Source organism: Poecilia reticulata, chromosome 18 (assembly GCF_904066995.2).
Source record: "Poecilia reticulata chromosome 18, P_reticulata-male-v2, whole genome shotgun sequence".
In the NCBI taxonomy this organism is placed as follows: domain Eukaryota; kingdom Metazoa; phylum Chordata; class Actinopteri; order Cyprinodontiformes; family Poeciliidae; genus Poecilia; species Poecilia reticulata.
This window is the reverse complement of record NC_088847.1, coordinates 420,259-445,329: the sequence shown is the minus strand read 5'-3', so window position 1 is coordinate 445,329 and position 25,071 is coordinate 420,259. Positions and strand designations below refer to the sequence as shown.

Sequence of the window (25,071 nt, the reverse complement as noted above, 5' to 3'; positions counted from 1 at the left end):
ACCTTGCAAGCGTTAAAAACACGGATAAATTACAGAATAAATATACAAACCGCTTGCCATACAATTAGTTCTCTGAGCGTTTGTGCAGTTTGTGCTCTGTGGGAACTTTCAGCAGTGGAGCCGCAGCAAGAAGACAAATGGGAGGATTGTGGACGGCTTCTGAACGCGTCATGACACTGAGGGGATTGGACTGATTCGGACCTGCGTCCTTCTGCAGAACAGACCCCGCTGTGTGAGTCGGGGGACAGGACTGCCTCTCTGAGCGGAACTCCACCGGAGTTCTGCTTAAGTTCCCGGGCGGAGCAGCTGCCGCCTGCCTGCGAGCCACATGGACCCTTCCCGCTGCAGAACATGCTGCTAGCGCCTGTTCATACCACCGAACCCGAGCTCCACGCGCCGCTGCTGCCTCCTAGTCATGCGCACAGACCACCTCCGTTGAAGATCCGAATCGGGCTGAAGATGTTCCTGACCTTCCTCCTCAGCTTCATCGTTCCTCCGGTATGGAGCGTTCACATGTCGTGGGAAAACTGGAGGTCCGCGCTGCGCAACGGAGGAGATGAGTTCGAACCGCCGATCTCCCAGCCGCACATCGTCTTCATCCTGGTGGATGATCAGGGCTTCCGGGATGTTGGATACCACGGCTCCGAGATCAAAACTCCGAACTTGGACCGGCTGGCCGCACAGGGAGTGAAGCTGGAGAATTACTACGTCCAGCCGCTCTGCAGCCCGTCCCGGAGTCAGCTGATGACCGGCAGGTAAAGAACCTACCTTGCAAATGAAAACTGGCCCAGTCTGCAAGGAAAAGTGTAAGACCTTCATTTTTAATTCATTGCTGAAGTAAAACTATAACATGAAATTGATCCAAGGGACCAATTAGTTACTGTTTCTGTCGATACATATTACATAAAAAATTATATAGCATATATATATATATATATATATATATATATATATATATATATATATATATATATATATATATATTAATCAAATCAAGCCTCAAACATACAGAAAATCTAACAGATTATAATCTTAATTTGTTTACTTTATTATACCAAGGAAACTTTTTAAATTCTAAATAGGCCTGTCGAGATAAACGATAAATCGATTAATCGCACGATAAATTAAACCTATCGACCTCATTTTAATTATCGGCTTTATCGTCTCTTCCTGTCTTTTTTTCTTTCTGTTACACTGAATGAAAAAAGGCTCAGCTCCGCTGCTCTTCCTTAGTCTAATGTCCAGCGCACACTACACGAGTTGTTGGCGGATTGTCGGACCATTTTCAAAACCTGACAGAAATCCCAGGTATAACGGTTCTATAGGGTTTGTCGTGCCTTGTGGTGTCCAGCCACATGGACACAAAGTAATGGCTACAAGCAGTGGCGCAAAAAGTGGGTATGCAGCGCATGCAACGCATAGGGGCGCAGCACCAGAGGGGGCGCCAAAACCCCGTCTGGAGGGGGCGGCGCGCCGAGGATGTTTTCCCAAACACTTCAGCGCCTTACGCTCCTTCACCTCGCGCACATAACGAGGTAAATAGCGAGTTTTACCTTTCACGTATTGTTGAAGACGAGGTCCTTGGGTCCTTAGCCCTGACCTGACGTACCTTCCGATTTATGTTTTCGCATCCACCTGAATAATGTGTAGTTGCGCCACTGGCTGCAAGTCCAGTTAACTAATTTTAATACCAGGCATTAATAAGTGCTTCACTAGAATCTACCTGTGATGCATGTGGCTCAGTGTAAAGTCCTGACTGAATGAAAAATCATTATAACCTATTTATGTCACGTTAATGAAGAACAGCTGAAAACTTACCGGGTTTATCAACTGCTGTAGCAATTTGGCTCCAACTCCTCTCCTTGTCATTTCTATAGTCTTTGCACGAAACGTTGAATAAATATTAATGTTGTTTCCACATATCATCTCCGATGTCCGCTGGACTTCGGGTTGCGCCGTGTCAGCTGTTTGGGATTCCCCTCCTTATTTCCCCTCAGAAAGCAGGAGGAGAATCCGCGCATTCTGATTGGCTACCTGTCACATTCAGCGTTAAGCTCCCAGTCGGGGAAACCTCCTGATTTAGATCGGAGCGGTCATGACGATCTACCATAACACACCACACACTGCAGGATGATCGGTTACAAAATCACCAGCGACAATCTTAGATCGGCCAACGTTCTAAGATTGTCATAAGGAGAAAATAGGAGCAAAAAACGGTGTAGTGTGAACTACAGCATTAGGTAGTGGGATGTGCCCATCTTCTCTATTTAATTATAGTGATTACTGAAGGGGAATATAGTATACAGACTTCATAATCTCTTTTGGTTGAATGCAGTATTTATTTCCACTTTGGCTTTATGTTGTTTAGTTTTTATTCAAGTACGTTTTTTGTTAATGGAGACTGAGAATCAATTTTATTTTTGTTTTTGGTTGTTTTGTTTATTTAGTTTATCAGTTCCAGTGTTATGTGTTCTTTTGAAAATAAAGTGTATCTGTCTATGGCAGGAAATAGCATGCATTATTAGTCATTTTCATTAAATCAGTGTCAAAAGGTCTTGAAACAATATTATTGTTTATCGCAATAATTCTTTAGACAATTAATCGTCCAGCAAAATTTGTTATCGTGACAGGCCTACATCCAAAAAGAAAAAGTAAGAAGACAAATTCCTCCAACTTTGATACTTCAATGTGATTTAAGAGAAAAAATAGCAGCGACATGCTGCTGAACAAATGCAACTGATCATCAGATACCTGCTCAGTTTTGGTGATTTGCTAGACTGGTGTTTACAGGTGTCTGTTCACTCCATGCCAAAGTGGAAAAACATCAGCAATGAGTGGAAAGAAGCAACCATTATTGCTCATCAGTCTGGGAAAGAGTATAAGGCCGTTTTCAAACCATGAGGTCCATCATAATATCTGCCAGTCATCCCAGAACTGGATGTCCCAGGAAGTGATTCACCCCATGCAGTACTAAAGAAATTGCTAGAAAAAAAGAAAAGATTCTTGATCTGCAAACCTGTGGTGGCATGTTATAAATGTTAGAGTTGTCAACAGCTACAAATAAAATGAATTGTTTAAAATACTTAAATAAATTCACCTAATTTAGACATAAAACAGGCAAACTTCAGCAGCTACTCGGTCAAAAGATAAACCTGCAATCAGTAAAACGATATTTAACAGCAAGGATCTCTGTACCATAATTATTAGTCAAATAAATCTCACCTCAGCGCTTATATCAAATAATGTCAAGAAAAAAAAACATTTATTCAAAGTCAAATGCAGGTTGGATCAAAATAAACTTATGAAAGTTTATTTTAGTAAGTTACTTAAAGCTTAAAGTTGCTCAATCAAAACATCCTGAGAGCAGGAGATTGATTATTTTTTTCAGATTGTCTTATGTTAGGACAAAGAAAGTTTTAATACATGTATAAAATCTTTTTTTGTTTTTTTTAGAGGTGTGCCGATCGATCGGTCACCGATCATAATCGGACGATTTCCGTGAAAAAGTGTATGATCGGTGATCATTGTCTCTTGTTGCCGATCACCAAAAAGATCACATTTATCTCACTTCGCAGCCTGTGTGTGCAGCTCATCTCCTCTTTCCTTCACGCTGCTCAAGCGCGCAGCAACAAATCCTGTCGTGTGAAACTTTAACGCTCTGAGTGAGTGGGAATGTTCAGCAAAGCACCTGATCAGACCATCCCTATTTTTTGTTTGTTTGTTTTGTCTAGGTTACATGTTGCAGCTCTAAGCAGACGTTCTGTGTGAGAGTTCACTGCCAGGTGAACTCTCTGAAATATTACTACCCGTAGCGCGTAGCAGCGATTCAGCAGCAAGAGCAGAACTAGCGTCTTACACTGCTAGCTCGTTGACTTAAATTATTTTTCGGGTTATTTGTTTAGTTTTCAGACCATGATGCTAATCCGGGTGAGTATTGGTAGTTGTGTGCTGCTTTACCTGCTGCCTGGCTGATCCGGATGTCTTTTGTTCCCTGCATTGAGCCTCGATGTAGCCAAACTCCATTAAGTGTTTGTTTTTTGAAATGCCATATTAGATTCGTTGTGTTGATACATTTTGACGTGCTTCACTCCCGAGTTATTTCTTCAGTGGAACACGCAAACCGAGCTTCTCTCTCTAAGGGAGAGTCCAGCCACCCTGCGGAGGAAACCCATTTCGGCCGCTTGTACCCGTGATCTCGTTCTTTCGGTCATGACCCAAAGCTCATGACCATAGATGAGGGTGGGAACGTAGATCGACCGGTAAATCGAGAGCTTCGCTTTTTGGCTCAGCTCTCTCTTCACCACGACGGACCGGTACAGCGCCCGCTTCACGGTAGACGCTGCCCCAATCCGCCTGTCGATCTCCCGCTCCCTTCTTCCCTCATTCGTGAACAAGATCCCCAGATACTTAAACTCCTCCACTTGAGGCAGGACGACCCCCCTGACCCGGAGAAGGCACTCTACCCTTTTCCGGCTCAAGACCATGGCCTCGGATTTGGAGGCACTGAGCCTCATCCCGGCCGCTTCACACTCGGCTGCGAACCGCTCCAGTGAGAGCTGCAGATCACGTTCCGATGAAGCCAACAGGACCACATCATCCGCAAAAAGCAGAGATGTGATCCTAAGGTCACCAAAACGGATCCCCTCAACGGTTCCCATGCAGAGAAAGTGAAGAATGTGAAATATGCCTGAAGAATGTGTCTGACATTGTGAGACCAATATTTCTAAGTGGTCCCTTTTCACACTCCTGAACTTTGTAAAATCTAATTAGTTCACCTTACCTAAAGAAAAATATGCAAACTTTTTGTCTCAAAAAACTCTTGAGAAACCCTCATTTTTAAGATTAGTAAGATAACCTCACTCATTTTAAGTTAGCAGTACTAAATCATGTAGTAAAATTAACAAAAATAAAATAAGTTGATGTAACTTATTTTTCATGCACTGTCAACTTATTTTTTAATTTGTCTGGACTGCTTGATAAAAATTGAATCCCACCTAGAATGACTAAATACTTGCAACTTACTATTTACTCATTTTTCAAGTTCACTTAGACAAACTAATTTTCTTGAATGAGTCCTTTCTCCCACTTATTTTTCCTTTATTTTATTAAGTTTTTATTGGTTCCTGTCTGACCACTCCTTACTTCAGAGTGGTACTAAAAATGGGTAATGAGAGAGGGGGCAGACATGCAGCAAAAGGTTAGGTAAGGTCATTTTATTTATATAGCACATTTTCAGCAAGAAGGCAATTCAAAGTGATTTACATGAATTAAAAGGAAATACAAACAAAATAACAAACCAAAGGAAAGAAAAAAAAGAAAAAAAGCAAAATGACAAATTTAAATCCTTTTCTGGTGTAAAGTGAGTAGTTACAGTTTCTAAAAAGTAGTAATATAAAAGTAATTAAGTAGTGACTGTTCTTGTTAAGTATTCAAGTCAGAACCTGAACCTTTGACAGCCGCGTCCAGGACTAAGGCCTCCATGCATCAGTTCTTCTTCACCCCTGAGGTTCAGAAACAAAAGGTTCAAAATTTTGTTGAACATAAATGAAAATGCAACATGGACAAGGCACACTGGATTCCACATGTTTGGAAGGAGAGCAATGAAATTCCTAAAGCACAAAACTCTGGGTTTGATTTAGTGAACAGGAGAGTTGAAGAGTTTATTTTCTTAAACTTGTTTATATCTGCTCACAATGAGTAGGTTTGGTAAGTAATGTATTATCTGGCAGGCATGCTTTCTGTATAGTAGAGTTAAAGGGGACTTATTATGCTAAATTTAGCACATTTTTGTACTTCCATTTGGTGTTTACCGCTTCTATAAACAAGTGCTTGAAAAACCCACCCAGTCATTTTTTGACAATAAGTTTGTTTTTTGGTGTCTAGAAAATAAACCGTTTCAAAAATCTCCCAACAATCAACTGTAACTTGTTACCTAGCAACCCCAACTGAGCCCAGCCCATAACCTATCGACCCACCTTAAGCTTCAGTACTTTTACTCATCTGGTTTTACCCCTGTGTGGACTCTACAAGGGCTGCTGAAAGATTTGATTTGGCATCCAGAAACCTCTTGCTGCATTTTTGTTGGTTGAGCATGAGGCTCCACTTTAGCTTTTCAAAGATGTATGGTGTATAATTGTGCATCTGTTTGCAGTAATTTTCACATGGACGTATATATGTGGAGTTGGGGGCGTGGCCAGGAGCAGCTCATTTGGATTTAAAGTGACATGAGGTCCTAAAACGGCTCATTCTGAAAGGAGCTCAAAATAGGCACAACTGATCAGACACAAAATGTGATGGACATGTTTTGTAGAGCCCATGGAACATCCTAAGCTATTCAAGGAAGCATAATAGTTCACCTTTAACAGAAAGTGATGTTCATTTCACTGAAGGACCTGCTGAATGCACTGCAGAACAATTAGTATGTTAAAGAAAGAGGTGGACCTCAGAGATACCAAGGAAATAACAAACAGCTTTGCCAAAAAGAGGAGACAATCTGCTCTGGGGCTGACTGATGAAATGCAGAGCTGCTTATCTGAACCACATGTAAAGAGGATGTGGAGCAGAGGGCCAGCCTGTAGGTTTGTTTATGAGCTTTTAGAAACAAAGAGGTTGGAGGAGTAGAAAGTGAACTTGACTTGTGGGATTTGAGCGTACAACTAACGTGAGTGATTTGAAGATAATGATGTGATTTATTGGTAATGTGGAGCGGTGCTTGTGTAAAGAAACTGGCGAGATGAGTGTGATTCCAGCTGCAAGAAGAGCGGAAGAGCTGACTCTGACATGCGATAAGGCACAGGAGTGAGCCGCCAGCTGTTTCTCTGCCTCGTAGTCTCCATGGGTTGACTACAAGATGAAGAAATGATGTAACAATGCTCAGCACTGGGCTACAGCTTCCCTCCCCTGCCATGGATACTTTTAAAAGAGCCGTCCAAAATAGTCAAGTCAACATGTGGGGCTCCTGCAGTAAAGGAGAGATGATGTCTGAGGGCAGTTATTCAGACAACATCCATCGGTTTATAACTTGGACCAGTTACCAGCATCAAGATGGACACAATTCAAACGGCACAAAAAATGTCCTTCATACTATCCCTATGACTCAGGCTGGGCATAGAGTAACACAGTGCCCTCTTTGCTGGCTGAAATAAGCATCCTCCAACTTACTTTTGCTAAAGGAAAGATCATTTCCATTCTCTGGCAATATTTTCCATTAGAAACAACTTAGGGTATTTTCAGTCCTGGTAGTCTGGTGGACGTGGCTCGATTGGTGACCAATGACTTCAACGAATCCCCACGACTGATACTCTTCCTCATTCTCCCATCCACTTCATTGTTCTCTACATTCATATTTCAATGCCCAATTATGAACTCATAAAGCATTCTTTTAGGCTGCACAGTGGCGCAGTTGGTAGAGCTGTTGCCTTGCAGCAAGAAGGTTCTGGGTTCGATTCCCGGCCCCGGTCTTTCTGCATGGAGTCTCCATGTTCTCCCTGTGCATGGTGGGTTTTCTCCGGGTTCTCCGGTTTCCTCCCACAGTCCAAAAACATGACTGTCAGGTTAATTGGTCTGTCTAAATTGTCCCTAGGTGTGAGTGTGTGTGTGCATGGTTGTGTGTCTCTGTGTTGCCCTGTGACAGACTGGCGACCTGTCCAGGGTGACCCCGCCTCTCGCCCGGAATGTTAGCTGGAGAGGCAGCAGCAACCCTCCCAACCCCACCAAGGGACAAGGGTGTAAAGAAAATGGATGGATGGAAAGCATTCTTTTTCCTCCACCAGCCCTGATTGGCCCAGGACCAGCAACTTCCAAAACATTATTCCCATGATCATATTGAAACTTCTCCCTTTCTCCCGCTCTTCATCCAGCGAGGTCTCCTGATGAGCCATGAACGGGGGCATCACGTTCTGATCTGTTATGTGAGTTACCTTGTGAATAGTTTGTGGTAATAAGGAAGATGTAGAGGTTGGAATTAGCACATCTCAGAACAGACAGATTCCTCACTACAGATGGTAGGTTCCTTTTGCTGATCACTACAGGCTGACAATCTTCCCCTCTGTGCTGTTTGGACTTTAATATTTTTCAGAGTTTTTTCTTCTGGTAAGGCCAAGTGGATAGAGGCATTTACTACATCAGAACTTAGGCAAATGTGTGTCCAACTTCTTTTTTGTACATCAACTTTTTTTTCTTTTTTTCCTGAAATCCAGGAAATCCTCTATCGTAAAAACCCTTTTAGCAAAACTGAGGACATTTTTTTTATTTTGCCATTTCTATCAACCTTTCAAATACAATAAAAATGCAGATAAAATAGCATTAATGGAAGTTTGTCACTGTCAAGACTTTGGCTTTTGGGTTGGGATTTTGTTTTTTGTGCTTTTCTGTATAAATTATGTTCCAGTTCACTTTAGTTTAGCCCTTCATGTTCATTGTAGTTTCATTATCTGGTGTTACTTATTTTGGTCCGATTTGTCTTGTTCTTGTTTTCCCTCTTTCAGTCCTGTGTCTCTAGTTATGTTTTATGTCGTTACTCTAGGTCTAGTTGTTGTTGACTGCCAGAGTTTACTTCTGTTCTTCTTTAGTGATTCTAGTTAAGTTTATCTCTGTCTAATGCTTTTGGTAATTCTAGTTTGTGTGTTCCTCAGTTCTTATTAGATTAGTCTTGTTCCTGTTCTTTGTTTTCTTCTTATGTCTTTGTTAATCATGTTTCTTTTTACTTATTCTTAGTGTTAGAATTATTTCGTTGTTCCTTGTTGTGTATTCTGTCCAGCCTCTCTGTGTCTCTCTCTCTCTCTTTCTCGCTCCTTGTTCTGACTCCTGCTGCAACTACTCACACCTGCAAGCTGTTAGCTCACCAGGTCAGGTCTGTTGTTTCCACTCTCAACCTCACAGTATTTAAGCTTCTCATTCCCTGTCGCTAATCACCAGTCTCTCTCATCACATCACCTGGACCACCTGTATCCCCTCGTGTCTCCAGTTTTGCTTGGTTCTTGGATTTTCTCATTCCAGGGACTTTTGTAGGTTGAGTTGTTCATTTGTTCTTCATTAAATCCTTACACTGAACTTCATCTCCAGCCTATCCACTTACACACATACACTATGGCAGTGATGTATGTGTCTTTGCATGAAACAAATGCATGAAGTTGTGATATATCTTTAATTCTCTTCCAAATTTAATCTGGTGCTCTGCTCAATCTTGGTACCATTGATGTACATTTCTCCATTTAAGACACTGAAATAAATCTGTAAAAAATTCCAAGAAGCTGATGGTATGCGTCACTTTACACAAAACAAACTGATTTTTAATGGATTCATCTGGCTATGCGAGCCAGAAACAGTGGTTAGTCTCCCAGTCAGTCCCAAATTCTAGGAATGAGTTGCAAATGATTGTCTCGTTATTGCTGAGTTTGGAACATTTACACAAAGCTTATTTGCTGTATATATTTACAAACTTTAGTCTTGTCCGTGGGGAATAGGAGCCTGTTTGATTGTCTTCAAAATTTAACTTGCTTTCTGACAACTGAACTAGATCTTTGTTTTACCGTTTTCACACATCACAAACCTCAAGAAAAGGCAAAGGAGATTTAGAACAAGGTCAAAGGGTGAGGAGGAGGCAAGCAGTTCTTTGTCTCCAGGGTGTCTTGCTTTTATTTAAAGCAGATGTAGGGAGTCAGACAGAATTTAACGTTTGCTGCCTCAAGAGTTCCTGTTTGTATCAATGAACTCTCCTGCTAAATGTTCTTGATTAATTGCAAAGGGAATTAAAGTAAGAACAGAGAACTGGCACTCGTCTGAACCAGAGGCTATGCCAGACCTCCTCTTTGTTTTTCACTATGAAAGGAAAGTTTATCTGTGTTATCCATAATTAGGGTTCTGAGCCACAAACTGCAAAAGCGAGCGGATGACTAATGCAAAGCATGTTCATCCACCTGCTCCCAGCAGGCAGGAAGTCTTATTGTTTTTATTCCATTTTTTTCATTCTTCTTCTTATGTTTCTTCGCTGAAACTCGTATTGCAGCCCAGCCCCTAAACTTATTACAACTTTTATTTGGTATCTAAGTTCAGTAGCCACACTATAACTCAAATACAAATATTCAGGCATGTTCACCTGTGTGTAGCACTATGGCAGAAAATATGTGTTCCAGGTTATAACTTGAAAACTGCAAGTCCCTTTAACAAAATTGAGGTGGGCAATGTTTTCTAGAAAGCTTGTCCAACAAATGAACCACTGTGCAAAAGTTGTTGATCAGGATTTTTTTTTTCAGTATTAAAATTGCATTAGCCCAAACCAATCTCTCCCCTCAGGATACAGTCTGAGCCAACTGAAACTTAGCAAAATATACACTTCTGTTTTTCCCCCAAATTACAACATAACAGCTACACATGAAGTTACAAATTAAATTGCCCATAATCGACATTATGAAACCATATCAAATTCCACAATTTCCTTTTTTTTTGCCAACTACAAACACAAAACTGATCATATCTAGCTAGTTTTTTTTCAATGTACACCCTGAGGTGGCTCTGTAAAATTGCGAAATTAGTTATTGCACATACCTCCACCACGTAGCTGTTAGCACACACACACACACACATTATATATATATATATATATATATATATATATATATATATATATATATATTATATAAAATATGGTCATAGTTGGTTGATGTGGCGGTGTATTTACAAATAATAACTTTCAAATTTTAATTGACTTTCAAACAATAAATCAACTTTTACACTAAGGTCTCTTAATGTTTCGTTTGTTTTGTGCATTTACAGTGCATCACAAAAGTGAGTGCACCCCGCACATTTCTGCAGATATTTAAGTATCACTTTTCATGGGACAACACTGACAAAATCACACTTTGACACAATGAAAAGTTGTCTGTGTGCAGCTTATATAACAGTAAATTTATTCTTCCCTCAAAATAACTATATATACAGCCATTAATGTCTAAACTGCCAGCAACAAAAGTGAGTACACCCTAAGTGAATGTTCCTTGAGTATCAATATTTTGCGTGGCCACCATTATTGACCTAAACTACCCTAACTCTCTTGGGCATGGAGGAGTTCACCAGAGCTTCACAGGTTGCCATTGAAATGCTTTTCCACTCCTCCATGATGACATCACGGAGGTGGTGGGTGTTCAAGACTTTGCGCTCCTCCACCTTCCGCTTCAGGATGCTCCAAACATGTTCTGGAGACATGCTGGTTCTGGAGACATGCTTGGCCAGTCCATCACCTTCACCCTCAGCCTCTTCAATATAAAGCAGTGGTCATCTTAGAGGTGTGTTTGGGGTCATTATCATGCTGGAACGCTGCCCTGCGACCCAGTTTCCAGAGGGAGGGGATCAGGCTCTGCTTCTGTATTTCATGGTACAGATTGGAGTTCATGACATGTAACTACCCAACACCTGCTGCACTCATGCAGCCCCAGACCATGGCATTCCCACCACCATGCTTGACTGTAGGCATCACATACGTATCTTTGTACTCCTCACCTGATTGCAGCCACACATGCTGGAGACCATCTGAACCATCTCTTGCTCTCGATGAAGGCGGACGCTTTTTCCCTCTGCTCCCTCCCTGCTCCATGCCTGCTCTGCTTGCTCTGTTTTTTCCTGACCTTTCTATATTTTTGGAGCCTTTCTTTGCACATCATCCAAATCTACAAATTATGAATCTGGTCAACCAGTCTCTCAATGCAATTGATCAAATTTCGATGAGAAGTCTGGGCACAGGAGAGTCCTCTTGTCCAGCGGGGACACACCCGACGGGATTCACCCTGGATTATTCATAGCAGGATTTCTGCTGTTTGGAGCTTGTGGATTCCTGGATTATTGACAAATTTATGACGGACTTGGCCGAACAAGCGAACACTCAGACTGTTGGTGGACAGAGACGAAAGTTGGATGCGAGTCTTGCTGAGACTCACAGCCCAGCTGAGGAATCTAAAACTCACTAACGAGTTGGAATCGATCTTGGAGAAGTTGCTAGTTTTGGTTCAGTGGAACGACCAAACTAATTTGGATAATTGGGAACTGTGATGTATCAGAGAGACTTTAGGGAAGATTGAAATTTATAATCTTCCCAACCTAAGACATTCTGCTTCTGAATTGGCTTTCCCTGTGTGGCCTTGGAAGGGCTGCATAATTCCAATCTCCTTGAAGATATGTAAACACAACGCTCTTTCCCGTCTCACCCTCCCCTGTATCCATGGAGCTGTGGAGCTGAGCGCTCCCAAGGACATCATGCCTTGATAACAACACCTCTATCAGACTTCTGCCAGGAGGCCGAGCAACGTGGTTTCATGGCTCTGTGATGTCACCGCCTTCACTCATGCTTTGTTTTGCCCTTTGTTTTGTCTGAATGCTGCCATTTGCCCTAATGTGTCCTTTCCTTTGGTTTGTTTTTTTGTTTGTATTTCCTTTTAATCCCTGTAAAGCACTTTGAATTGCCTTGTTGCTGAAAATGTGCTATATAAATAAAATTACCTTACTTTATCAGACCACAGGACCTGGTTCCAGTAATCCAGTGTTGACATGTCTTCAGCAAACTGTTTGCAGGCTTTCTTGTGTACAGACTTCAGAAGAGGCTTTCTTCTGCAGTGACAGTTTAAGTTGATGTAGTTTGTGGCGTATGGTCTGAGCACTGACAGGCTCACCTCCCACCTCTTCAATCTCTGCAGCAATGCTGACAGCACTCCTGCACTTATCTTTCAGAGACAGCATTTGGATGTGATGCTGAGCACATGCACTGACCTTTGGTTGACCAACGCGAGGTCTGTTCTGAGTGGACCCTACTCTTTAGAAAGCTGAATGATCTTGGCCACTGTGCTGTGGCTCATTTCAGGGTGTTAGCCATCTTGTAACCTCGGCCATCTTTATGTAGGAGCAATTCATCTTTTAAGATCCTCAGAGTTCTTTGCCATGAGGTGCCATGTTGGAACTTTCAGTGACCAGTATGAGACGGTGTGAGAGCTGTACTAGAAAACTGAACATATCTGCTCCCTATACACAGCTTAGACCTAGTAACACTAACAAGTCACATGACATTTTGGAGGGAAAATGACGAGCATTGCTCAATTTGGACATTTAGGGAAGTAGTTTCTTGGGGATGTACTTACTTTTGTTGCTGGCAGTTTAGACATTAATGGCTGAATATAGAGTTATTTTGAGGGAAGAATAAATTTACACTGTAATATAAGCTGCACACAGATTACTTTTTATTGTGTCAAAGTGTGACTGTCACCCTAAAAAGGTTCATTTCAATTTGGATAAAATCATACAAGGCTTAACTGTACTGATAAAGTATGTCAAAAGTTGTTAAACTATTCACGTTTATAATGTATTTCAATCTTATACAACTGAGATGCTTACTCATATTGGCAGTCAAAATGATAGAATGGAGGGGGTAGGAAAAACAGAATGCTTTTTTTCTTCGATTCCCTGTTGGATTTCTGCCTCTTTGTATTTTCAAGTAAAGAAATTGCAACGATGGATGGATTGCACCTGAGGGTGTAGACCTGAATTAGGGTGATTCTCCTTTGTTCTATAGATTTTTATATGGGCAAAAATTGAAAAGGTCCCCAAGATGTGCTAGTTTGTGCTAAAAATAACATCAAACAACCAAACTTGCTTCTCCTTTATGCTGGGTATTTTTCATACCGATATGTTGGAAGCATACAGTGTATCACAAAAGTGAGTACACCCCTCACATTTCTGCAGATATTTAAGAATATATTTTCATGGGACAACAGGCTTCATATTCATATAAAGCAATATTTATATGAATATAAATATTTATTTAAAAAAAAACATATATATATATATATATATATATATATATATATATATATATATATATATATATAATACATTCTTATTCTGCTATAGAATGATTTGGATCCATGCAGCACTGTTTGCATGCATCATGTTATGGGTGTTGTGACGCCAGAAAACTTTGCTTGAAAAAGAGATGTAATAATAGGACACAGTGCCAAAACCTGATCCCCGGGCAAAAATGAGCGTTCCACTGCTCGACGATCAAATAAAGATTTCATCTTATGTTGGCTAGAAGACAATTTTTCTTTAGCCAAATTCCACGCTGCATACAGTCTATGCCTTAAACCATTTAGATAGTCAATCAGATTTTGGGGTGGTTCTGGTTCTTTCCACTTCGCTGCCACAGCTGCTAAGGGACCCTTAACGGTGTGTCCAAACACCAACTCATTTGGGCTAAAGCCTATGCTCTCCTGAGTAACCTCCCGAGCAGCCAACATCAACCAGGGTAAGCCATCTTCCCAATATTTCCCCAGTTCTATACAATAAGCGCGAAGCAATGACTTTAAAGTCTGATGGAAACGCTCCAACGCTCCTTGACTTTCTGCATGGTAAGCCGTAGATCTGTTGTGTTTAACACAAAGCTGTTTTAGCACCTGGCCAAAAAGACGTGAAGAGAAATTTGTGCCTTGATCCGACTGAATAGTCTGAGGAATACCAAATACAGAGATGAACTGAGAAAGAGCACGCACCACAGATTTTGCTGTTATTGTGCGTAACGGGTAAGCCGCCGGATATCGAGTACTTTGGCACATAACAGTCAACAAATAGCAAGCCCCAGATCGCGACCTTGGCAAAGGACCTACACAATCAACAATTAAGTGCTCAAATGGTTCTGTTGCAACAGGGATGGGTAATAAAGGAGTAGGTTTCAGCGGTTGGTTAGGCTTTGCAGTTAACTGACAGACATGACATGTCCTAACATAGGAGGAAATATTCCTCTTCAAACGAGGCCAAAAAAATGTCTAAGGACTCGGTCGTAAGTTTTTTTAATACCAGCGTGTCCAGACTCATCATGTGCTACTTTCAACAGTGCCTCACGATATTTAGAGGGAACCACTACTTGAAACACAGCATGTTCCACAGAACCAAAATGTGGCACCCATTTTCTTATTAGCACCAAGTTTCGAAGAAAATACGCACCTTCGTGGTCTGAAACGGCACCCTCCGGACGAACCTGCTGAAATAGTTCCTTTAATGAGGAATCTGCACGTTGTTCCGTTATCAAATCAGTACGAGTGACAGGAAATGTGAAATCAGCCAGAGGCAAAAAGAAATAGTGATCTTTATTTTCATCTTGTGCGTCCTTCTCACTGTTCACCTGAGAGCGCGACATAGCTCGAGTCACAGCACAAGCTGTGAAAACATTCGAAAATTCACACTCACTCTCCTCTTGTGGATTCAACTTTTGAGACTCCGGCTCACCATCAACTGAGGCTGCGGGTAATTCATCTGTCCACATGCTGGAACCCGCTAGATCATTACCCAAGATGACCGAGACCCCGTCAATAGGTAACGCAGGCCGCACTGCCAGCAAAGCCTCTCCACAAAAAAGCTGGCATTCCAAAAACACCCTGTGGAGAGGAACCAACAAAACATTCAAACCCATATCCCTCACCGGAATACAGTTGTCCATGTCATCGTGCTCGGAGAGAGGCAATGCATCCGCCTGAATAAAAGAATTAAACGCACCAGTGTCTCTAAGTACTTTCACAGGTATTTTCTTTTCACCTTTTGTCAATGATACGTAACCATCTCTTATAAATGGTAAATATGATTCCAAAGGCTCTATGAGCGGCGATTCCTTTCGTTTCTCTACACCTGTAAACACAGGTGCCGCTAAACCAGCGCCCTCTGGCCTAGGCTGAAATGTTGGAGATCTGGACTTAAATAGATGGCAATCCGCTTTCCAATGACCACGCTTATGGCAGTAGTTGCACCGATCATTACTGTCCAAAGCACCAGAAGTTTTAACTTCCACCTTACGCACTCCAGTAGGACAGCAAAAATGATCGCTTCGCCCAGTGTGCCCCCTGAAACCACTCGCTGTTGGAAACTGGGATTTGTGGGTCAAAACGTAATCATCCACGAGTGCCGCGGCTGCAGCTGCAGTCTGAGCTTTCTGTTCACAAATATAAGTTGCAACCACCTCAGGAACAGAGTTCTTAAGTTGTTCCAAAACAACAAGTTCACACAACTGCTCAAATGTTTTAGTTTCTGCGGCCGCGCACCATCGCATAAAATGCATTTTAATATCTCTGGCAAATTCCAGATAACTCTGCTCAGAGTTTTTTCTGCAATTCCTAAACCTCTGCCGATATGCCTCAGGCACCAACTCATAAGTTTTAAAAACAGCAGCTTTCACCTTAGCATAATCATGGCAATCAGAGTCAGACAACATAGAAAACACTTCTTGGGCACGCCCCACAAGCACACACTGCAACAATAGCACACGTGCAGAGTCAGACCAGCTGCGCGCCTCAGCCACACGCTCAAAAATGACAAAAAAAGAATCTGGATCAAGTTCATTAAATTTAGGCAATAAACGTAAATTCCCAATGACATCAAACTCCATGTCAACACCATCAGAAGCAACTGAAGGAGAACGAGGGACTCCAGACGCGATACCCTGTTTAGCCAAATCTAACCGTGTCCGTTCGATCTCCAACCTAGTATGCTCTGCCTCCAAGAGAGGCAGAGCATACTAAAGAAAAATTTTCTTCTAGCCAACATAAAATGAAGTGTGAATTTGCGAAAGCAACCGTGACATATCTAGGCCATGTAGTTGGGCAGGGTCAAGTGCGCCCAGTCGCAGCCAAGGTGCAAGCAGTACAGAACTTTCCTGTTCCTGTTACAAAAAAGGATCTCATGCGTTTTCTTGGTCTGGTTGGTTATTATCGTTGTTTTTGTAAAAACTTTTCTTCGGTAGTAGCCCCATTAACCAGCTTGTTGTGGAAAGATGCCAAGTTTGACTGGTCTCCTTCTTGTCAGCATGCATTTGAGCAGGTAAAACAGCTTCTCTGCTGTGCTCCGGTTTTGGCTGTCCCACGCTTGAACGCTCCTTTTCAGCTCCATGTGGATGCCAGTGATGTGGGTGCAGGTGCAGTTTTGACACAAGTGGATGACCTGGGAAATTGCGAGCCAGTCAGTTATTTTTCAAAAAAATCTAACTAACATCAACTAAATTATTCGGTTATCGAAAAGGAGACGCTTGCTTTAATCCTGGCTTTGCAGCACTTTGATGTTTACCTGGGTGGTGGTACTCCTATTGTTGTATATATGGATCATAATCCGCTTACATTTTTGACGACGCTAAAATGTCCTAATCAGCGTTTGGTTCGTTGGTTGCTCTTTTTGCAGTCTTTTTCTTGGACATACGGTACATAAAAGGGCGAGATAATGTAGCTGCTGATGCGCTTTCTCGTGCCCCTGTATTGTAAACCATAATATATTCTAGATCTGGTTGTTGTTGTTTGTTTTTTTTTGACTCGGGATTTCCTTGTGGGAACCCGTGTTTTGTGGGTGGGGGTGTGACGTCCCCCTCCACTTCACGTGGAGGGGTCCTTCATTTATTGTGTTTTATCCTGAGGCGGAGCAGAAGGGGCGGGACCAGGATTCTCCAGGCCCAGCGCGACCTCGGTATATAAGCAGCCTGCTTATATACCGAGGGGAGGAGAGAGGAGCTGAAGCTGGCTTGGAGCTGAGTCGGCTTCTCCACCCAGCTCTGCCCTACGGAGGGCTTTTCCGCTTACCACCGGCTGCAGAGATGACATCGACCACAGGGGGGCCACCCGCTTGTCGCTGTTTATTTTTTTGTGTTGTTTAATAAAGAGCGTATTTCTTGTGTTGAAGGCCGTGTCTCCCTGGCTTTTGTTAGGGCTCACGAGCCGGGTCGTAACAGGTGTTTTCGGTACATTTCTCTACGGTGTGTTCATTTGTTTTTGTTTTTCTTGTAAATTTTTATAGTGTTATGGCTATAAAAAGGGGGCAGGACAAAATACAGATGCTGAGAACTGGGACACACTTTGCACCAGTGATGGGAATTTCAGCTCGTCCCAGTCGGCTCTTTCAGCTCCAAAACTGCTCTAATGTCACAATCACCTGCAGACCCATGAATTGATTTATTTTGGCAAGTAGGAATGTTTTATCTAATAAATCCTTTTCTTCCCTATATGAGAAGTCTTATACTTTCTTAATTTTATGTATTTGTTCTGTTAAGAAAACAATCTTACTTTTGTATATTAATCAAACCTTATATATTTGACAAAAACAAATGAACTAAAGTAAGGTCACTTTTGTACATGCCACTTTTGAAATGCAACAACATTTAAACATTATTTGTTCAATTATAGGTATTTATTTATTTATTTATTTATTTATTTATTTATTTATTTATTTATTTATTTTTACAGTGAACAGTTCTAGGTATAATGATAGTTTTACAAGGTCCTGTAAAACTGATCAAACTGACAGAATCACTGCTTGAGCCAACAGACGGGTTCTTTTCTTCCTGCTGTGTTGGGGAATACTTCACCGTATTTATGTCTTCATCTTCTAATGGCTTTTATCCTTTTCTTTTTTCAAAGGTATCAGATCCACACAGGCTTGCAACATTCTATCATTCGAGCCACCCAGCCCAACTGCCTGCCCTTGGAGAATATCACTCTCCCCCAGAAGCTCAAAGAAGCGGGCTACTCCACCCACATGGTGGGGAAGTGGCACCTGGGCTTTTACAAACGTGGCTGCCTTCCCACCCAACGAGGTTTCGACACTTTCTTCGGATCCCTGCTCGGAAGCGGCGATTACTACAGTCACTACAAATGCGAAGGCCCCGGCATGTGCGGATATGATCTGTACGAAGGGGAAGAGGCCGCTTGGGAACAGGACCGTGGTTTGTACTCTACTGTGATGTTCACTCGAAAGGCTGTCAGCATCTTGGCCAATCACGATCCCCACAAGCAACCCTTATTTCTTTACTTGGCCTACCAGGCGGTTCATTCCCCGCTACAAGTTCCTGCTCGCTATCTCGAGCGGTACAAGGGAATTCCAAACCCACATCGCCGAAAATATGCCGCCATGGTTTCCTGTCTTGATGAAGCCATTCACAACCTGACCTTAGCCCTGAAACACTTTGGTTACTATGACAACACAGTTATAGTGTACTCCACAGACAATGGGGGTCAGCCATTAGCCGGTGGAAGTAACTGGCCCTTGAGGGGGAGTAAAGCCACCTACTGGGAGGGGGGCATCAGGGGAGTAGGTTTTGTTCACAGTCCCCTGTTAGTCAAAAAAGGGTCAAAATGTCTAACTTTGGTCCACATAACTGACTGGTTTCCTACTCTGGTGACTCTTGGGGGAGGCACCTTAGATGAAGATCAAAACCTAGATGGATACGACGTCTGGGAAGCTATTAGTGAAGGTCGTCCATCACCTCGCCTAGACATTTTACATAACATCGACCCAATTTACATTAAAGCCAAGAATGGCTCTTGGAAGGCGGGATATGGATTGTGGAACACTGCTGTCCAAGCTGCGCTCCGAGTTGGCCACTGGAAGCTACTGACAGGTGTGCCAGGCTACAGCGACTGGGTGCCACCACAGACGTTCTCCAACCAACGACTAACCACTCGCCACCATAATGAACGTGTGCGTTGGGACAGGGGTAAATCCATCTGGCTGTTCAACATCACAGCTGATCCTTATGAGCGAGTAGACTTGTCTCAGCAATACCCACACATAGTAAAGAAGATGCTGATGCGGCTGGTGCAGTACAACAAGACCGCTGTGCCAGTGCGCTACCCTGCAAAGGACCTGCGCTCCAACCCGCAGTACAACGGAGGAGTATGGGGACCTTGGTACAAGGATGAGAAGCAGGAGCGGAACGAGGAGGAGGAGAGATATAATAACTTGTTAACAAACCATCTTGGTAAAAGAAGGTGGAAAAATAAATCAAGGAATATAAAGTTAAAACGCAAAGCAGAACATTAGCTTAAAGGATTCATGAAGAAACCTCAGACTGCCTTTACTCAGGTATCAACACTTCTTGTTTTAGGACATTTTAACTCCAGGCAGTCTAAACTGGACTCCAGTAAACATTACGGTGAGAAAGTGTTTACAGATTTCTTCTGTTTTAGTTTTTTTTCTGACTTAAAAATTTCAGATCAAACATTTTAATTCCACACAGAAGTAACTTGATTAAACAGAATAGGCAATTTTCAAATGATTATTTAATTTCAGAGAAAAAGCAAACCAAACCTGACTGAAGGTATGTTTCCATCAAGGTTTTTTTTGTTTTGTTTTTTTTTGCAATTTGAAGTATCGCATTAGAAAAGGTTGATGGAAATGCAAAATTTTAAATAATTTCCTCAATTTCAGAAAAAAGTTTTTTTATGTTTGTTTGAGATGGTTTTTGTCTTTTCCAAAAAGAGTTAATGTGTAAAAGACAGAAGCACATTTGCTTCTGTCAGGGTCTGTCCTTACCAGAGGCATGAAACAAGTAAAATGTCAAAATCCAAACCTCCAGCTCGGAGGGAAGGACTCTCCATTTTGTTGATGCTAGTTAGCAACCTCTACATCTTGTTTATTACAGCCATGTGTAGCGTCAACATCATGCTTTGTGCTTGAGTCACTGCAAACCAGTAGATGGAAATACACTTAATTTTCTTTGACTTTTTTGCAGCATTTTAAAAGTTTGCATGACATCTGGATGGATGTGACAAAAAATAATTACCCTCTAAACTTAATGACTGGCTGTGATGGTAACAACTGCCACTTTATGCTTTTCCTCCATAGGTCCATGTTGCTTTGGACAGTTTTTCCTTTTTTAAACAAAATTCAAATTTATTTACTTAGGTTATATTTGCCTCATATGTGTTCAATGACACAAAATATACAATTGTAATAAAAGAAATAAAAAACAGAAGAACTCTGTAAGAGAGTAGATTCTTTTCCACAACACTTCATAGTGTGTAAGATGTGCTGATGGAGCTTTCGGGATGCCTGACGGTGACTTGATCAGGCACTGATGCCATGTCTAGACAGTAGAGTATTTGTTTTCTTTTTTTTACAAGAATCTATTGCATGACTGAGCTGGTGTCACTTTTACGTTCATGTTTCACTTATAGTAGAAAATAAAACTTTTTTTTTTTTTACTGTTGCCATAAATTTGATGATAATGAAGTAAGACCCAGTCCTATCATGTTTTGTTCTTTGTGGTGCTATATTGTTGTGCTAGCAGATTTAGGATTTATGTCATGTTTGTGTTCAAATATGTTGCCTGTTATAACATACTTTGTACTTTCAAACAATAATCTTTGTTCTAACAGTTAGAAGTCTGGTCAGGCACCGGGCCAACCTGAATCTAACTCGAGCAGCAAAGTAAAGCCTTGGGCATTTAGCTTTTTGTCTTTACTATCTTTCAACCTATGTTTGATTAGTTTATTGCAGCCATATGTTCTTCATTCCATTTAAAAAGGAATACTTTTGTGGAAAATATGTAACAAAAGTTACCACAAGGCTATTGAGCACATAAATGTCAAATTCAGCATCCTTGGGGCTTAACCTTGATAAAGCGTTTGTTTTCTTCCACATAGACCTTAATATTGCCTTTTATTTTCTATTATGACATGTTAAACAGTAACATGTTTAACAATGTTACTGTAAATCTTGCAGTTTATGTAAAAGGAGGAATGGAGCTAATTATATGGAACGATAACAAATTTCAAACTGAAAAGCATGTACTTAGCATCCATGTCAACAAAGGTCATTTAAATCATTTTCACCCAAGATATGCTTTTTACTAGAGAATAATTAACAGGTCAACTACCTTGTTTGATGACCAACCCATGGTGTGGCTTCAGTGTACTTGAATTAGAACATTTGTGCGTCACCTGCTGTAGGGTTCTGGTACTGTCGGAAGGATTACAGTACTTGGGAACAGGCTGAACAGCTGTGGAGCTTCCCCTTGGTCTGAGAGCCAAACTGCATACCACATCTTTTCCATCCACTCAAACTGGGATCCCCCAGATGATGATTTTTCCTTTGTGCCAAGTAATGACTTCAGTCAACTCATACTCTGCCTAAGCATTTAGTCAGAACATGTTTAACAATGTTACTGTAAATTAATACAACAATGGTTCATTTTTAGTTGAAAAGTTGAAAACATGAAATTCTTTCTAACTTAGGCTCCCTGGAGAGGTTTGCAACACTTTGTGTCTTTCATTCAGTAGCTACACCTATTTTCAATCAATACATCACTTAAACAGAACCTGCATGATAAAGTCAAGGGTACCAAAGGATTATCAAAAGCAAGATATCATGCTTAGACGTTAAGAAATTCAGGAACAAATGAGAAAGAAAGTAACTGACCTTCATCAGTCAGGAAAGGATTACCAAGCTATTTTGAAGTCTTTGGGACTCCACTGAACCCACACATGGTCAAAACATAGAAGAGTGTTGGAGGTTCCCAGGAGCCACCGGCCAGCTAAAATTATCCCAAGAGGTCAGTAAAGACCCCACAACAGCAACCAAAGAACTGCCGGCCTGCCTTGTCTCAATTAAGGTCAAAGGTCATGTCTCCACCATTAGTCGAAGCATGAATTCTGCTGTCAACCAAAACATCCTGTCGGTGACCTGAAGCTGAAACCAACTTGTTTTCTGCAACAGGATAATGATCCAAAACACACCAGCAAGTCAGTTTATTCACTCAGTTTAACAAATTCCATAATCAACTTACAAACATGTTGTTTTACATACATTTTTTCATACATTTTTATTACACTTCTAATAAAAACACAACAAAAGCACATCATGCATTCATCATACCATCCAAATACAGCAGAAATTATGTTGCCTCTAAAAATCTGTTACAAGTGATCTCGAGTATTAAAACAAAGCAATTGAATCTTTCACTGTGGACCCTCCAAGCAAAAGTTTGTCTTGTGTTATTAAGTCTTCTATTTTTGACATATATGTTTATTTCTGGCTTTGTAAGTATGCCATTAGTTTTATTTACAACTTGCAGGTGTTTTGATACATATGTATTTCTGTTAGCTAACGGAGGTCAAAATCAAGGAATAGAGGGAAGTGGAGGAATTATCCTCAGACCAAGACGCAGCTCTTCTTATCTTCTTTGAACCCTTTCAAGTTTCCTGAAATAACATAAGTGTTGCACCATATAATATTAGAGTAATTAATGTGCGGCTTAATGAGAGTTTTATATATAAAGAGTATGGATTCCAGGCTGAAGGAGCGTCACACTGACAGCTTGCTTCCCTTTTTCAGTTCGGCAACGTGGAACATACAAAAGAAAAATGTTGTTAAAGCGTAAAGAATGGGAATTAATAGATCTATGCAGTGGTGGAGAAAGTACTCAAAAAATGTACTTAAGTAAAAGTCAAAGTACCACATTAACATTTTACTTAAGTAAAAGTAAAAAAGTACTGGTTTTTAAAAATACTTAAGTATTAAAAGTAAAAGTACTCGCTGAATGCATTACCTAATCACTAATATCATTAAGTGTCCCGATCATATGATCATATGCCACAGATAAAGCATGTTTTTATTGAGTTTACTCTGTAACATAGTTTAGACTTAGATATGTGATTCAGTGTTCATAGTTGAGCGTTGTTAATTGCTATGTTTAATGGTGCAGACAATTATTATTTCTGACATTGGCAATATGGGCAACCGCCCAGGGTGTTATTTTTTTAGGGATGGCAGGAGACCTCTGTGTATTGTGGCACAGAGATGAAAGCAAAACAGAATGAAGAAGAGTTTGAATTGATACTGGTTACATTTATTTCAGCTCTAAGTATTTAATATCTAGGTGGGAAAGTGAATCTTTCAGATCAATTTGAGAAGCAGTTTTGATAGGTAAATTTAATGTTATTGTCATGTAGCACGGGGTACTGGTTTTGATTTGGTCTTGGGTTCAGTGGTCTAGACTACAACTCTGCTACGTGGCTCCTTGGTTCCATGTCCTCCTCTGCCAGTTGGATTTCTTTCAAAATAAATGTGTGGCAAAAAAAGTGAAGTTCATGTTATGTTAGGACAGGAGACAAGATGTTTCCATCCCTGAAATTATGATGCATAGAATCACATATCTAAGTCTAAACTATGTTACAGAGTAAACTCAATAAAAACATGCTTTATCTGTGGCTGTTCATTAAAATGGCACATTATTGATGTATTGAAATTAAATATGATCGGGACACTTAATGATATTAGTGATTAGGTAATGCATTCAGCGAGTACTTTTACTTTTAATACTTAAGTATTTTTAAAAACCAGTACTTTTTTACTTTTACTTAAGTAAAATGTTAATGTGGTACTTTGACTTTTACTTAAGTACATTTTTGTCTGTGTATTTGTACTTTTACTTAAGTAAATTTTTTGAGTACTTTCTCTACCACTGCATAGCGTCACTATGCACTTTATTGCACTTTGGTCACAGCGTTGTCCCATATCTGCGACATGTCAGTCATCATAGATGCAACATGTGTCTCTGTACAGCTAGCTTTGCTAGCATCACGTCCACAGATCTTACCTTTATTTAAGCTTTCCTTCCAAGTGACGTTAAAAATTGGACGAAGTTCCACCGTCTGCTGCTGATTTTACATGTCGCCATATCTTATGATTTATGCAGCGCTATTATATTACTGACGCTCAGAGGAAACCACTGCGCATGTCTGGAGCTCCGCGTGCGAGTAAAGGTGGAGCCGATGGGTGACAACAGACACTAAGTCACGTTATTGCTCTGATTTTACGGCGCCACCTTAAATCCCTGAACTTCACATTTTAACAGAAAAAAAAGCGCAACGAGACTTGGATGTAACGAGTAACGCGACTGTTTGTAGAAATGTAGTGAAGTAGAAAGTACAGATACTTACTGTAAAATGTAGTGGAGTAAAAGTAGAAAGTATCCATTATTAAATCTACTTAAGTAAAGTACAGATACACGAAAATTGTACTTAAGTACAGTAACGACGTACTTGTACTTCGTTACTTCCCACCACTGGATCTATGTAAAAGAGAGTTTAAATATGCTGGAGCCAAACCGAGTAGAGATTTATAAATCAGGATCATCAAGTGATTGTTTCTCTTAAAAGAGGCCATTAAGCTTTTGCATACAGCTCACAATGATGTGTGAGAATCTGCTACCGGTTACAAACCTTAAAGCACAACAATACACAGTATTTAGTGACTGAAGGCATTTGGTCGAAGCTTTCATATATA

The 25,071-nt window shown here is 40.9% G+C and overlaps 1 protein-coding gene across 1 annotated transcript; it reads left to right on the top strand.

Moving 5' to 3' along the window:
- The first annotated feature begins 92 nt into the window (after window positions 1-92).
- Window positions 93-21,396, top strand: arsj (arylsulfatase family, member J). The gene is made up of 2 exons (XM_008434847.3): window positions 93-755; window positions 18,423-21,396. Exons 1-2 carry the CDS (start codon window positions 352-354, stop codon window positions 19,822-19,824), a joined length of 1,806 nt encoding a protein of 601 aa, XP_008433069.1. The 5' UTR covers window positions 93-351; the 3' UTR covers window positions 19,825-21,396.
- Window positions 21,397-25,071: the final 3,675 nt, after the last annotated feature.

Bases quoted from the DNA above. Each gene is read 5' to 3' on its own strand.
- arsj (XM_008434847.3), top strand. From the start codon at position 352: ATGCTGCTAGCGCCTGTTCATACCACCGAACCCGAGCTCCACGCGCCG. The intron at 756-18,422 runs GTAAAGAACCTA...CTTTTTTCAAAG, and splicing joins AGTCAGCTGATGACCGGCAG to GTATCAGATCCACACAGGCT.